Here is a 14,016-nt window from a genome sequence, read left to right as displayed (position 1 = left end):
AGCATTTACGGGGCTGACGACCGTCATAGGCTGGTTTAAGTGATCACTTTACACACGTGTAACATTCACCAATTCTACCCATTATTGACAACCACACTACTCAAATTCTTGGAAGTTCTATATATATGAACCAATTTAGAAACCTTGTTCTTGAATCACTAGAACTTCATTAGAGACATATCTTAAACCAGCCGATGACGGTCGCCAGCCCCGTAAATGCCCAGACTTCCATATTCTTCTTCATTTATTCATATTATATTCTTGAAAACTCTAATTATAGTGCATAATTATATTTTCTGTTAATAAATTTTGTGTTCATGTGAGCCAGCGTTGATTTTTTGTTCTCTTCCCATGTGCCATCTATCCATATTAGCACTGATATACTAGGAATTTTATCATAGCTGCAGGAATATGACAAGTAAACACAGTATGAGTATGAGATAACTCACAGTCGGCGTCCTAGCAAAGAACGCAGTCTACGAGTTATCTCATAGTCAACATGTTAATATTACTTTCAAACTCTGTGATCGTCTGCGGGCTATAGGGAGTACTTTTTATAAGTTGTACTTTATCCTGCCTAAACAGACCTTAAGGATTATTTACTGTTTTTTAGTAGAATCCATATTAAGATATGGAATTAAGTCTTGGGGACATTCGACGAAAACGGATTTAAAAATGGTTCAAAATCGGCAATATTCCATAATAAAAAAAATGTGCTCAGTCATATATATATATATAATCAAAGGGACAATCCAATCTTGATATGTAAACATTTAAAATTACTGCCGGTATGTGGAATATTGTGGATGAGTATCATCGTTGAACAACAAACTAGACAAAAATTTCGAAATCTTCTAGTACACAACCATGATACACGATTTACACCCAACGAAGGTTTGATAGTCCCAAGAATTAACAATAAATATGGGAGTCCAACACTGCAATATATCGTTCCGAACATTTTTAATTTGTTGCCGACGGATGTTAGAGGTCAAAATAAAATCTGGAACAAAGGAATATAAATATAAAATATGAAAATTGTAAAATGTTTATATTCTTTATTTTTCTCTCTTTTTTGTGTGTATATTAGGTTAAAATCATTAAAAACAATAAAAATGTATTAAAAAAGAACTCCTACGACAAGACACACAAGGCGGCTTGGTGGGTCTCTGCAAAAAAAATTGTTCTTAATATGTAAAATTACGATATATATTTAAATTTATACAATTTATGTTAATAACAAAAATTTATTGATTCGGCAGTCACTTTGTGGTAAAATCTATACATTTTTAATTTAAGTTTTACTTGGTATACACCAGTATTTTTTAAAAATCTATTGTGACAGGTGTTTTGATGCATTCCGCATCATTTTCAAGTTAGTATGTATGTGATTTTTTGCCTTCTGAAAAATTTGGTCACATGTGTTTTGTTTGCATGCGCAATAAGCTGGTGATATAATTAATATTAATAATTCACATCGATTTTAATCATCACATTTTAAATTTTGATATATTTTTATACTGTTATTTAAAGTTTTACTTAATAAATACCACTATTTCTTAAAATCTACTGTGACACGTGTTTCAATGCATTCCGCATCATTTTCAAACACTGTATTTACTAAGTAAAACTTTAATTAAAAATGTTAGTATTACTCCTTAAATAATAAATGTTTTTGATTATGTTATTCTCGTTTTATTTCTATGTCGTATTTTTTTAAGAATGTTTAGTAAGAACGTCACTTGTAGGATAGTTTAGTAATCTAGGGTTAAATATCATAAATTGTATTCCATTCGTTTAGGTTCATTTAGTGTTCTATTTAGTATATTATTTTTTGACATCTCATCAAAGATGAAGAAGAATATGGAAGTCTGGGCATTTACGGGGCTGACGACTGTTATAGGGTGGTTTATGTGATAACTTTACACACGTGTAACATTCACCAATTCTACCCATTATTGATAACCACACTACTCAAATTCTATGAAGTTCTATATATATGAACCGATTTTGAAACATTTTTCTTGAATCACTGGAACTTCACTACAGACGAAATTGGTGAGATGAAAATATTTCATATTTGATGAGATGTCAAAAAATAATATAAAAAATACTCCTACAATTGGAGATAATCCAGATTTGTGAACAGGTATTTAGACACACTCAAAATGTTGTTATATTTAGTACATTTTGACAGATCAATAATCAACTATTGGAAAGATTACTGTAGACACCTTGAATTTGTTCCCTTTTTGATTCATATGAGTTGAACTTTTCCTGATTTCACAAGGTCTGCTATCGCTTTATACTGTAGAATATGTTGAGATCCTTCTGCAAATAAATAAATTAACAATTACAGGAAATACAATTCTACATATTATGAAATCAACTTTAAAAAAAAGAATTCTAAAATGGAAAAGATAATTTTTTTGTGATATTAGGTTGCATCGAAAGAATGATGGCAGAAAATAATTGATAATATTTTTGTAATAAAGTGACATCTATCCATTACACACCAAAGAAACATGACAAGAAATTAGATGTTACATGTTTTTTGTATGTGAAGTTGAAGGTGACCAAAATGCGCAAAAATGTGCATACCACCATACCATAGGTTTCTGAAATGCACAAATATGTGCATGCTGTAAACAATAAATTAAATTAATATTATTCAGGATACATATCGAATTTATCATATTAAAAGATTTTCTTTGTATTTATCTAAAGGCTTTATTTTATATGACAATATTTTCCAGATTTTATGATTTTTTTATTGAATATTTATTAATTAAACTAAGAGAATTTCTAGGTACTTTTGAAACTGATCTTAGATACACAAAGGTCTTCAATCTAGTATTTCTAGCTCATATCTCCATTATAACCTACTACTACCGCTGTTACTATGGTGAAATCAGTTTGAGCTATTTTTTCCTTACAGGCTTAAATGCCCTTTTTTGCCCGCATTTATTTTAAAGATTTACTTTACGCTCGTATGAAAATCACAATATTTACCTTCTAAATCTATTTCTTCATCCTGATCCGCACTGAGTCCTTCTAGAACCACCCCGTTCACAGTTTGATTCGCTTTTAAGAAAACATGGCTGTAGAGATTTGGAAGACTGGCCATTTTATTAGCATCAAAGTTCTGCATGTTCCCCGGCATATTATTTAATGCTGTGCTTGTCAAATAAGACTTCACGCCATTTAGATACGACTGGGCATACTCGTATTCCGCTGGGGTTAAATAATTATTCTCAGACTCCATTCTCTGTTGCTCTTCGTTTAAAATCTGTATCGTAAATTGTTCGATTTTGTGAAGTCTGGTTCTAAGGTAGCTGCAAATCATGAATTTTATCCTATTTAATTCCATCTTATGTACGCACAGCCTTATATCGGTTTTAGACAGTTTATTTATGTTCACTTCCATGTGCTGTATCTGGCCTAGCATGCACTCCACCATGTCGTTCTGATGGGGCAATATTTCCGGGGCGAATTTTTCGTTCAGCCACGCAGATTCCAAAGTCTTCAGAACCGTTTCGGCCGTGATGTGTTCTTCCTCGTCGCTTAAATTAAAATCAGCGCTGTCATCCATAGCGGAAGTAATAAATATGTATCACAGTTCACAGTAAATCACAACGAAAAAACAATATTGACTTGTTAAAACTATAAACAAAGTTTTGACAGATGATCGCGAATCCCGCGCAAAGTTTTGACAGTTAGTTTTTTTTACATCAGCGCCATCTATGACTGAAAAATCAACTTCCAATTGGCGCATTTTTCAAAATTAGATGCATTTCATGGTAAAAAAAATTCGTATTTTTTAAACATACGCACACGTAAGTTTATCGAATTTCTAATTTGGAATATTGTATTTTCACTCAGGAGGAATATAGGATTTAGCACACTCTACAAATAAAAGGATTTTTTACGCTGCTTGTACAACAATCCAATGAAATATATATTTTATTTCAATGATCATTTTCATTTGCAAAATTTTCTTATTGAAAAACAGCGTTTTAGTTTGTTTATGAATAATGTCCCCTATTCCGAATGAACTAAATTTGAAAAATAATGCTTGCATTAAGGCTAACCACACAAATATTTACCTACCGCTGGCGTTTCAATTAACACCACATTGATCCGACCCAGTGCCCTATTCACCACTTAAATGTTCATATGGCCAGAAAATAGAAAAGAATACCTCATGTATTATAGTTATTGCAGTAGAAAAAATGTTTTATATTTTGTATCGATGGGTATCAAGCATCAATCACTTTTATAACTAATTTTAAAGAAATATATAATAGGTGAAGTATAAGCTGGAGTAAATATTATCACAATTTAGATGTTTGTAAAAATGCCTAATAATTTCCATACATACAAGGTTTTAAAAAAAAATATAAACGACATTTTAAATGTTTATCTTTTGTAAATATGCGAGATCGAAGATGTCGTTAGGTGGGGAAGGCAACGAAGGAGACAATGGTATGCGCATGTGAGGAGAATGGAACCATTCAGACTCTCCCACATTGCACTGTACGCCCAACCCCAAAGTCGATGACGACTCCCGGGCAGACCACCAAAGAAATGGTCTTAATAACAGGCCACGAGACCAAGAAGAAGAAGAATACTTTTTGTAATTATCTATGAAGTATAACTAAGTACCTACATATTCATAAATATGTTTAGGTACCTACTTTCAAATAATGTGATTAACATTTTGATAATCTCATTATTTAGTGTTGCCCTTGTTTTGCAGTTCGCAGAAAATATTTATCTATGTGTATTAATATAAGTAGCTATGTAGTTTATAAGTAGTTAGGTAGGTAATGGAATTATAAATAAAGACCCTCGTCTTAAATGGCAGAACTGGATTTTATTTTTTAATATTTTTTATTTGTTTAGATATTTTGTGTCCACCTCCGCGGTATTATGGTAAGAGTGTTGAGCTACCGTGCTGGAGGTCCCGAGTTCGATTCCCGGGGAGGGGGTGAAAATTAATATTAGTGATTTTACACTCTAATATTTATTTAAGATTACCCTGAACTAGTCCATGAGCGCAGGCGTAATCACCTTGCCTTCGTGTAAGTAACGACCAAGACAACACTGCGTTAATACGGTGCAGTGCCCTATGCACCATTGGGTGCGGATAAGGGTTATAAGAAATAGTGGTATTTACTAAGTAAAACATTAATTAAAAACACATATATATATACTTAAAACATTTATTTAATGATTACGTCACAATCCGCCCCTGTCTCTGTAAGAAATAGTTCAGTGGCAATATTGAATTAGGCGTTGCGATCTCCAGAGGGCTGCGGCGGGGGGAGGGGGGAGGGGGAGGGCGCGAGGCCGAGAGGGTATATAAGGCCGTTCCGGCCACCCTGAGGCCGAGTTGCTTGTACGGCGCATCCTCCGCTAGTTCCTGCCTTCCTGGCCAGAGCCGAAATACTGAAGTAGTTCGAAACTCGATTTTCTTCAGTGCTCAGGCAACTTTTTAACTAAAACCTTATTTCATCTCAGGTGAAAATTACTATTATTTTTGTATAATGAAGGTATTTCTTACCTTCATCCCCATTTAAAAAAATCGTGTCCAAAAAGTTTTTGCAAAATCTCAAAATATGATTTATCCATTATTCAAAGAACTTATTGTTCCCAAATTAGACGCCTTACAAATCAAATTGGAAGTTTTACAAAACCAATTGAATATATCGTAGTCGTACAGGAGAAAGTGACCAACTAACAAAACGTAAAATGTTCAGGAGGGCCATTTAAGTCACTTTTGCTTGACAAGAAAATAAACATCAATGCAGTTAGTCATTTTTAACAAGTCAATATATTATACTTCCAAGTTTAAAATCCTTTGGGATTTATTTCAGGGCAATATTAAGCTAGTATGATATCAAATAGTCAATGATCACGTTTTTGTAAGAAATGCACTTGGTCACTTTCTCCTGTATGACTACGATATGTTTTGAATTCTAACATTTTATTTATAAAATACAACATAAAGTCCAATTTGAAATAAAAAAAAACCTGTATCTAGGCTATTTATTTATTTCAAATAATTATTTGTTTATTTTTTAAATGTAGGTAGGCCAGAATACAATTAAATATGGCATCAGGCGTGGCAGGATATAGCGCGCTGCAAGCGTGGGGGGCTCAAGCTGCCGCATACGGTGCTTCCAACCTCACCGTGGTGGACAAAGTACCCCCAAACATGCTCCACATGGTTGATGCTCACTGGTAAGCCATAAAACTATTTAAAAAATAAGCGATGGAACGAGATTCAAATTTGACAGATGACGCGCGGGAAAATTTTACAAATTTCCCGCGCGTTCTGAATAATAAAAAAGTTGAACGAAAATTGCGAAAAAATAATTATATATTATTTTACATTTTTCACATCTCAACATGGATGAAGAAAAATATGCAATTTTAAAGGTGTCTCGACTTGATATGAAACATGTATCATTCTTACCCTTTTTATTATGAAAGAAGATGAGAGTCTGAAAGAAGTAGAGTATGTAATAAGAAAAATATGAAAGTATCCCTGAGCTTACGACCTAGCTAAAAATTGGACTGCAATTATGCAAAAACAGCTTATAGTTATGTATTTGTTTTATTTATTATATATAACACCTACTTTAAATGGTAACACCTACTTTAAGCAACTAAAAAATGCTGAAATGCGAATGATCAGGATGGTCTGCTAGAGTGTTCCTTAGAGACAAAATAAAGAGTTCACGCATTCATGGAAGCCTGGGTATGACAGGCATCGATAGTAAGGTAGAAGAAAGGCAAATTGAGATGGTATGGGCACATAGGACGTAGAGAACCTGAACATATTGTAAACCAGGCGATCGCCATGGATCTTCCTCGAAAGACATCTAGAGAAAGACGAAAAATTCATGGATGCTACAGAAAGATAACATGATTCGAAGGCATGGCCTAGGTGACGTTGTATATGATAGAAGGACCTACAACCAGAGGACGAGGAGAGCTGACCTAACAGTCTACAAATACGATAAGTTTGGATGGAGCAAGGAAGAAGAATACTTACCTAGATGCATGTTTAAATTTACTGCTTGTTCGTCTTCAGAAGTATCAGCGTCTCTTTCATCTACCTCTTCAAATTTATCTGTGGACTTTTCTTCGATTAAAATAGCAACAGTTTTGCCATAAGCGTCACTTCTTGAAGTTGAGGGTCGTACTTCTTTTTGATGTCCTTTGATATTTTTGACTGGGAAGGAAGAAGTTCATTGGTTATTTATTGATTTGGTGTTTAATTTGTAGAACTTCATTTAAGTATGTATTAATTTTTAATTAAACACAGTTTTTTTGAGTCTACTAAGTTGTATTTTATTAACAAAAACACATAAAAAATATTGTTGTGACAATTGTTTCACCTAGTTATGGCATTTTCAAACGCCAAAAATGCCATAACTAGGCGAAAAAATTGTCACAATATTTTTTTTTATGTGTTTTTGTTAATAATATACAACTCAGTAGACTCAAAAAAACTGTCTGTAGTAGACTCAAAAAACAGTCTTTTTATTTCTCAAAATAATATATCAATATGATCTACAAAGTTAATGCTTTCAATATTCAAAACAAAAAAAAACTGTGTTTGATTTAAAATTAATACATAAATTCATTTTCTTTATTTTTAAGGTATCAATTCCCTCCCATGAACCCACTTTGGCACGGACTTTTAGGCTTCACGATTACGATTCTCGGTATTGTATCTATAATTGGAAACGGAATGGTTATCTACATTTTCTCAGGACAAAAAGTAAGAATAAAATAATTGCGAAAAAATGCTACCTTATGTTAGCTTGTGAGTTATTTTCTTACATAAATATTTTCTTTTTTTTAGTCACTTAAAACCCCATCAAATCTTTTGGTAGTGAACTTGGCTTTCTCTGACTTCTTGATGATGTTCACCATGTTCCCCCCGATGGTTGTCAACTGCTACAATGAGACATGGGTTCTAGGTAAGCGCAAATATAGAAGGCATGTGCAAACCATATATACTAAAGACCCCGGTCTCAGTTTTCACTTTAAGATTGGTACCTACTGAATGTCCACCTCCGTAGGTAATGGTCAGCACGCTCGGCTACCGTTCTGGAGGTCCTGGGTTCGATTCCCAGGGGGGGGGTCAAATAAATACTAGTGATTTTTTCACAATAATATTTATTCAATATTACCCTGGACTGGTACCTGAAGTGGAGGGCTGATCACATTTTCTTCATATGTTAACGATCAAGATAACACTGCGTTTATATGACGCAGTGCCCTATGCACCATTGGGGTGCAGATAAGGGTTAGAGAGAAATATAATCGGTATATTGGAAATATTGATTTACAACTAAACTATTCGTTGCTGATCACCTTTCCTTCACGTGTTAACTTCATGTGTGATCAAAATAACACTGCGTTCATATGATGCAGTGCCCTAGGCACCATTGGGGTGCGGGTAATGGTTTAAAGAAGAAGAAGTAACAGCCAGATAAAAAATATGGATACATTTTTTGATAATTGTTAAAAATTGGGGTAGAAAATGTATTGGTGTAGGTACCGAGATTTGGTGCGTTCAAAAACACATTTCAGCGCTTTTATCTTTGCAGGACCGTTCATGTGCGAACTGTACGGATGCCTGGGATCGCTGTTCGGCTCGGTGTCCATCTGGAGCATGACGATGATCGCGTTCGACCGCTACAACGTCATCGTCAAGGGCTTGGCCGCCAGGCCCCTCACCAACAACGGAGCCATGCTGAGGATCCTGGGCGTCTGGCTCTTCTCCCTCGGCTGGACCCTGGCTCCCATGTTCGGATGGAACAGGTAAACAAAACAACACAGAACAGCTATAATAATAATGATAATAGCTCCCAACTAGCGCTTGAGTATGTTGTCTTCAGCATGTGGGGAACATGCCAATTTTCTTCTTCTTCATCCTCTTTTTGTAGATCCTAAGGATCTGTTTGTGCCTCCGCTTGTCGCTCTTGGGATGTTGACTCTCAGCTATCTTTACACCTTTTTAGAGGTCCGCCTGGGGGTCTGCGTCTTTCGGGGTTTTCTTGAAGGGCAATACATGGAAGTCTGTCTTCTGACATTCTGCTTATATGCTCCTTCCAGTATTGCCTTCGTTGTCGTCCCCTCCTCACCATATCCTCCGTCTTACACATATCGTCCCGGATATCGGTGTTTCTTACTCGGTCTTGCAATGTATTTCCGGTTATGGATCGGAGAGTCTTCATCTCGGAATTTCGAAATCGAGATTTTGTTCTAGAAGTATCTGCTCTTGCCTCAATCCCATAAGTAGCTATTGGTCAAACAAATGTTTTGTATATCTTCATTTTTCATGCCAATTTTGGACTTAATAATTCGATCACACACTGCGCCCTCCGCGTCCTCGCCGCTTCTGTTGTGCCGGTAGCCACGCGCAGAGTACACGGAGCTTCTCCATCCATCTCTGTCTCTAGCCCGCGACTTCCAGTCACCATCAATCCTCGCCAACCTCAACGTGGCGTTCAGTTGGTCCATGTACCTCCTGTGTTGCCCTCCTCGCTTTCGTCTTCCTTCGAGAAACTCACCAAACAAACAGCTTTGTGCAGGCGCGAGCCATCCATACGAAGGACAATCTGAGACATCAATGACAGCGCGCCACGCAGGTTTGCCAACTTGTTGACTAACGCACTTACTAGTCTTAAGAATAAAAAAATGTGTTCAGATATTCACACTGACGGCATATGTAGTCAATGTGGTCAATATGTTCAAAACTTGACCTGAATTTTGGAGGCAAATTTTGAAGAAAAACGAGTGGCATAAAGTACGTAAAACATGGCACCTATGTGGGGATTTTGGTTTATATTTTAAATGCCATGAAATGATTTCAAGTGCAATGTATACAAAAATGTTTAAATAACTTAATTTTCCTAACAGATATGTGCCAGAAGGCAACATGACCGCTTGCGGAACTGACTACTTGAGCAAGGATTGGCTGAGCCGCTCTTACATCTTGGTGTACGCAATCTTCGTCTATTTCACCCCCCTTCTGCTCATCATCTACTCCTACTTCTTCATCGTTCAGGTCGCCATCTTCTTAATCTCTTTATGAATTACATTCTCTATCGATATAAAGTTTTTTTTTCTAAGTTTTGTTTCTGTATTCAGGCTGTAGCCGCTCACGAGAAATCCATGAGGGAACAGGCCAAGAAGATGAACGTTGCGTCACTCCGGTCATCCGAACAGTCCAACACCAGCGCTGAATGCAAACTGGCCAAGGTATACTTTTTACAGTGGTAGTATTTATTTATTGGACAATTTACATACCTTCCGTTTTCGTAAGAAATCACCTTACTTGATGCTTTAAAACATACGGTGATTTCAGCATTTAAAACGACATAACAATTTTTTTACCGCAATAAATAAAATTATCAGTTTGATCAAATTTTGCCGATTATTCCGACTCCTGATCACTTTCAAGTATTGGAACATGCCAAGTTTACCATGATCTTCCTCTGCTTTTTATTACCAACCACGTTCGCCTCATAATTGTGTTTTACTGTCCTTTCTTCACTATTTCGATTCACGTGTCCAATATATATGTGTATGTATAGGTCTGGTCTGATGTCGGTAACGACGAAACCTGGTTAAATAAAATAAGAGTGGGAACTTTACAACTTTTGTAATTTATTGATTTGGCATTAACTTTGTGGAATATCTTCTCTTCTCTTCTCCGTCTTATTCCTCCATTACTGAGGGTTGTGATACCCTTGTGGAAGCACATGTTGATTATTAAAAATTAAACACTTGTACTAGATCACAATTCAGTTTTATTTCACACGACTAGTTTCGAAAACTACACCACCTGTCTTTGTGGTCATCTGTCGATGAAAACATCTGTAGTTTTTTTTTAACTAATCGTGTAAAATAATACTCGATTAGTGGTCTAATACAAATGCTTAATAGTCAATAATACACAGTTGTTGTTTTATTTTGTTTTTTCTCGTTTTATTTATTATTGTTGTGGTATTATTGTTTATTGTGACTGTTTCGTTGAGCAGGTCGCCCTGATGACGATCTCCCTGTGGTTCCTGGCCTGGACCCCATACCTGGTCATCAACTTCACCGGGATCTTCGAGGCTGCGCCCATCAGCCCCTTGGCCACCATCTGGGGGTCACTGTTCGCCAAGGCCAACGCAGTATACAACCCCATCGTCTATGGCATCAGGTAAAAAGACCACCAATCTTAGTACCATCATTGAAACCCTGTCCCAACAGCATTTTTGGATCTGATACAGAAGCATCTAGGCTTTATGACAGACCTCTCTTCCTTGCAAAGCAAATTTATGCTATGAATTCAAAATATTGTAACATGGAAAGCTCTCCCAACCGAATTCCTGGATCTGACGATCTTCCTGACAGACATTTCTTCCAGAGAAATTTTATTTTATCCGACTTGCGAACATTATTAGAAAATGTGAAGCAAAATTGTATCCCGATTTTGCTGTGAATTTAAATTTAATACCTTTCGATGTCACTGTAACTGCAATTCTAAACAAATACAAGTTTGTAAAACTACGGCCAAGTTTCTAGAAGTGCCCCGGTTGTAGGCAGTGAAAGGGATCAGTAGTTAGTGGGTTCAGTTAGCTGGATTCGATTCCAACCCGACGTTGACCGATACACAGACGTCAACAGTCCCAAACAGTACAGCAGACAAGCACGGAACAGTGTCGAGGCATTTACGGAAAATGTTCAGTTATCACATTTTTCACTTAACTTTTTTTCGTCGACATTTTATAACGTTCCTATTTCACAAGTTAAGATTTTTTGCTTGACACAAACCTATCATAATCTTAATAAACGATTGAAAAACAACCCTAACTCAAAACCTAGCACTAAGTCCTAACCACGACACAGAAAGACAACAACACAATGCAGCAACCTACATTAATAAAACACCCTTTGATCAAACATAATCATTTAAAAATCATATTATTTTTTGACATCTCGTCAAAGATGAAGAAGAATATGGAAGTCTGGGCATTTACGGGGCTGAAGACCGTCATAGGCTGGTTTAAGTAATCACTTTACACACCAATTCTACCCATTATTGATGTCAAAAAATAATATGAAAATAACTCCTGTAATTGGAGATAATCCAGATTTTGTGAACAAGTATTTGGATACACTCAAAATGTTGTATTTAAAAATTACTTTCAGGGTGCGCCTTATTTGGCCTACCTTCATTTTTGTGCGCCTATTTTGTGGCAGGTGTATTAAAACTAGCGTCACAATCCTAACACACGATAAAAAACGACCCTAACTCACAAACTAGCACAAAGTTCCAACATCCAGAAAGACAACAACAAAATGCCTTTGATCATTACGGTTCTCGTTCATAATTTGCGATTTATTTCTTGACACAAAACTATCATAATCCTAACAAACGAATGCTAAAAAAACAACCCTAATTCACAACTTAGCACAGCGTACTAACCACGACACTGAAAGACAACAACACAATGCAGCACTAGGGTGCATAAAGAAAATACTATTAATCAAACGTAGTAATTTAGAAATCACAATAACAGGGTGCGTTTTCTTTGGCCAGCCTTAAAAAAGAACCCTTACTAACAACCTAGCACAAAGTCCTAACCATGAAAGACAATAGCAAAATGCAAAATCTTACATAAAAAACACCCTTTAATCAATCGTAATCATTTAGAAATAACATAACAGGGTGTATAAAAGTGTTAATTTTCTTTTTTACAGCCATCCCAAATACAGAGCGGCTCTTTACAAGAAATTCCCTGCACTATCGTGCCAAGCATCGCCCGAAGAGAACGGATCAGTCGCTTCAGGAGTCACCAACGTATCCTCGGAAGAGAAGCCTGCCGCGTAAACAAATCCAAACTAAAACCCCGCACTGTATCACAAGTCCAATACCATATGTAATCAGGGCTTCTATATAAATATCTGGTCCAAATTGGACTTGTGAGACAATGCGGAAGCGTGGCGATCTTGGACCCACAGCTGCACTGTTTTAAGTGTGGACAGAAAATACGTGTGAAAAGATTGCGATTGTTCTTCCTAGTTTATATGTAACAGATCGCTGTAACATTTTCGTATATAGCCAAAGTATTGAGTTATATTACGTAAGTGATTTATTCAGCGCATATACACAAATATCAAATTAAATTAAAATTATAAACTGACCGCATACGATGGTGGAACACGCCTCTTCGCTAAATTTTCATCTCGCTTCTTACAGTGTGACTTTCGAGTCTAAAAATATTTACTGCAAACGCTAATCCAAAGGTTTTTTTCGAATACGATTTGTTTGATAATGAATATTTAGAAAAAAATATATATAAAACAAATGACAAACGGTCGGACAGATCGTGTTTTTGGGCGAAATATTCATGACGTCAAATTTTACGGGATTTTTTTTTATACTAGGGTCATCGACACTTAGTGTTGCCAGAGGTTTTTTTGAAAACATTGACGTGTTTTTTTTAATTATTTTATTCATTTTCCCGTAAGTACTTCATGCGTATTTTGGAAACACGATTTGATTGGCCGTTTAAACATTGCACACGCTTTATAGGCTCAGGGGAAAAGGGCCGCTCATTTAAAGATAAACATAGAATAAGTTAGCAAGGGTAGACTTGTGCGATAGGTCGCCATTTTTTTATTCTATTCCATGTTCGACTTTTCGCGCTTTTATCTGTGGAAGTGAAGAGTCACGTGGGCCGTAATACATTGACATGTTAACATTCAATTGTTATTACGCGCGGCTGATGTCATCAATGTCGAATTGTTTTCTAAATGTATTTAAATTGATATATAAATAAATAATCCCAGCATGCAAGGAAAACTTTCTATCTTTTTAATTATTTACTCTCTCCATTCTAACCCTTATCCGCTCTAAATGGTGCATAGAGCACTGCATCGTAGCGTTATCTTGATCGTTTACAGATGAAGGCAAGGGACTGCAACGGATTGGCA

At 36.0% G+C, this 14,016-nt stretch overlaps 2 protein-coding genes across 4 annotated transcripts; one reads left to right on the top strand and one right to left on the bottom strand.

Moving 5' to 3' along the window:
• Nucleotides 1-782: 782 nt before the first annotated feature.
• Sld5 (DNA replication complex GINS protein Sld5) lies at nucleotides 783-3,815 on the bottom strand. Of its 2 annotated transcripts, XM_088263197.1 has the most exons (3): nucleotides 3,013-3,815; nucleotides 2,235-2,331; nucleotides 783-1,003 (listed from the first exon to the last, which is right to left on the bottom strand). In XM_088263197.1, the coding sequence occupies exons 1-2, from the start codon at nucleotides 3,590-3,592 to the stop codon at nucleotides 2,258-2,260; spliced, it is 654 nt and encodes a 217-aa protein (XP_088119323.1). In that variant the 5' UTR covers nucleotides 3,593-3,815; the 3' UTR covers nucleotides 783-1,003; nucleotides 2,235-2,257. The 2 variants fall into 2 exon arrangements, with proteins under 2 accessions (XP_088119323.1, XP_088119322.1); XM_088263196.1 differs by lacking the exon at nucleotides 783-1,003 and having other exon boundaries at nucleotides 1,045-2,331.
• Nucleotides 3,816-5,392: 1,577 nt separating this feature from the next.
• On the top strand, nucleotides 5,393-13,946 carry LOC148307630 (opsin-1-like). Of its 2 annotated transcripts, none has more exons than XM_088263191.1 (9): nucleotides 5,393-5,523; nucleotides 6,098-6,246; nucleotides 7,675-7,795; nucleotides 7,880-7,997; nucleotides 8,631-8,844; nucleotides 9,946-10,093; nucleotides 10,177-10,287; nucleotides 11,070-11,236; nucleotides 12,781-13,946. In XM_088263191.1, exons 2-9 carry the CDS (start codon nucleotides 6,116-6,118, stop codon nucleotides 12,908-12,910), a joined length of 1,140 nt encoding a protein of 379 aa, XP_088119317.1. In that variant the 5' UTR covers nucleotides 5,393-5,523; nucleotides 6,098-6,115; the 3' UTR covers nucleotides 12,911-13,946. The 2 variants fall into 2 exon arrangements, with proteins under 2 accessions (XP_088119317.1, XP_088119316.1); XM_088263190.1 differs by having other exon boundaries at nucleotides 6,094-6,246; nucleotides 12,781-13,945.
• The last annotated feature ends 70 nt before the right edge of the window (nucleotides 13,947-14,016 follow it).

The sequence above is a fragment of the Brachycentrus maculatus genome, unplaced genomic scaffold (genome assembly GCF_059751285.1).
Source record: "Brachycentrus maculatus isolate JH-2025_06_01 unplaced genomic scaffold, ASM5975128v1 h1tg000196l, whole genome shotgun sequence".
Taxonomy (NCBI): domain Eukaryota; kingdom Metazoa; phylum Arthropoda; class Insecta; order Trichoptera; family Brachycentridae; genus Brachycentrus; species Brachycentrus maculatus.
The sequence above is the reverse complement of the archived record's forward strand: the minus strand, read 5'-3'. Positions and strand labels throughout refer to the sequence as shown.

Excerpts from the sequence above, each read along its gene's own strand:
- Sld5 (XM_088263197.1), bottom strand. The coding sequence starts at position 3,592 with ATGGATGACAGCGCTGATTTTAATTTAAGCGACGAGGAAGAACACATC. Across the intron at positions 2,332-3,012 it reads TGAAGAAATAGATTTAGAAG|AAGGATCTCAACATATTCTA; the intron begins GTAAATATTGTG and ends ATTTATTTGCAG.
- LOC148307630 (XM_088263191.1), top strand. The coding sequence starts at position 6,116 with ATGGCATCAGGCGTGGCAGGATATAGCGCGCTGCAAGCGTGGGGGGCT. Across the intron at positions 6,247-7,674 it reads CACATGGTTGATGCTCACTG|GTATCAATTCCCTCCCATGA; the intron begins GTAAGCCATAAA and ends TTTATTTTTAAG. Across the intron at positions 8,845-9,945 it reads CCCATGTTCGGATGGAACAG|ATATGTGCCAGAAGGCAACA; the intron begins GTAAACAAAACA and ends TTTTCCTAACAG.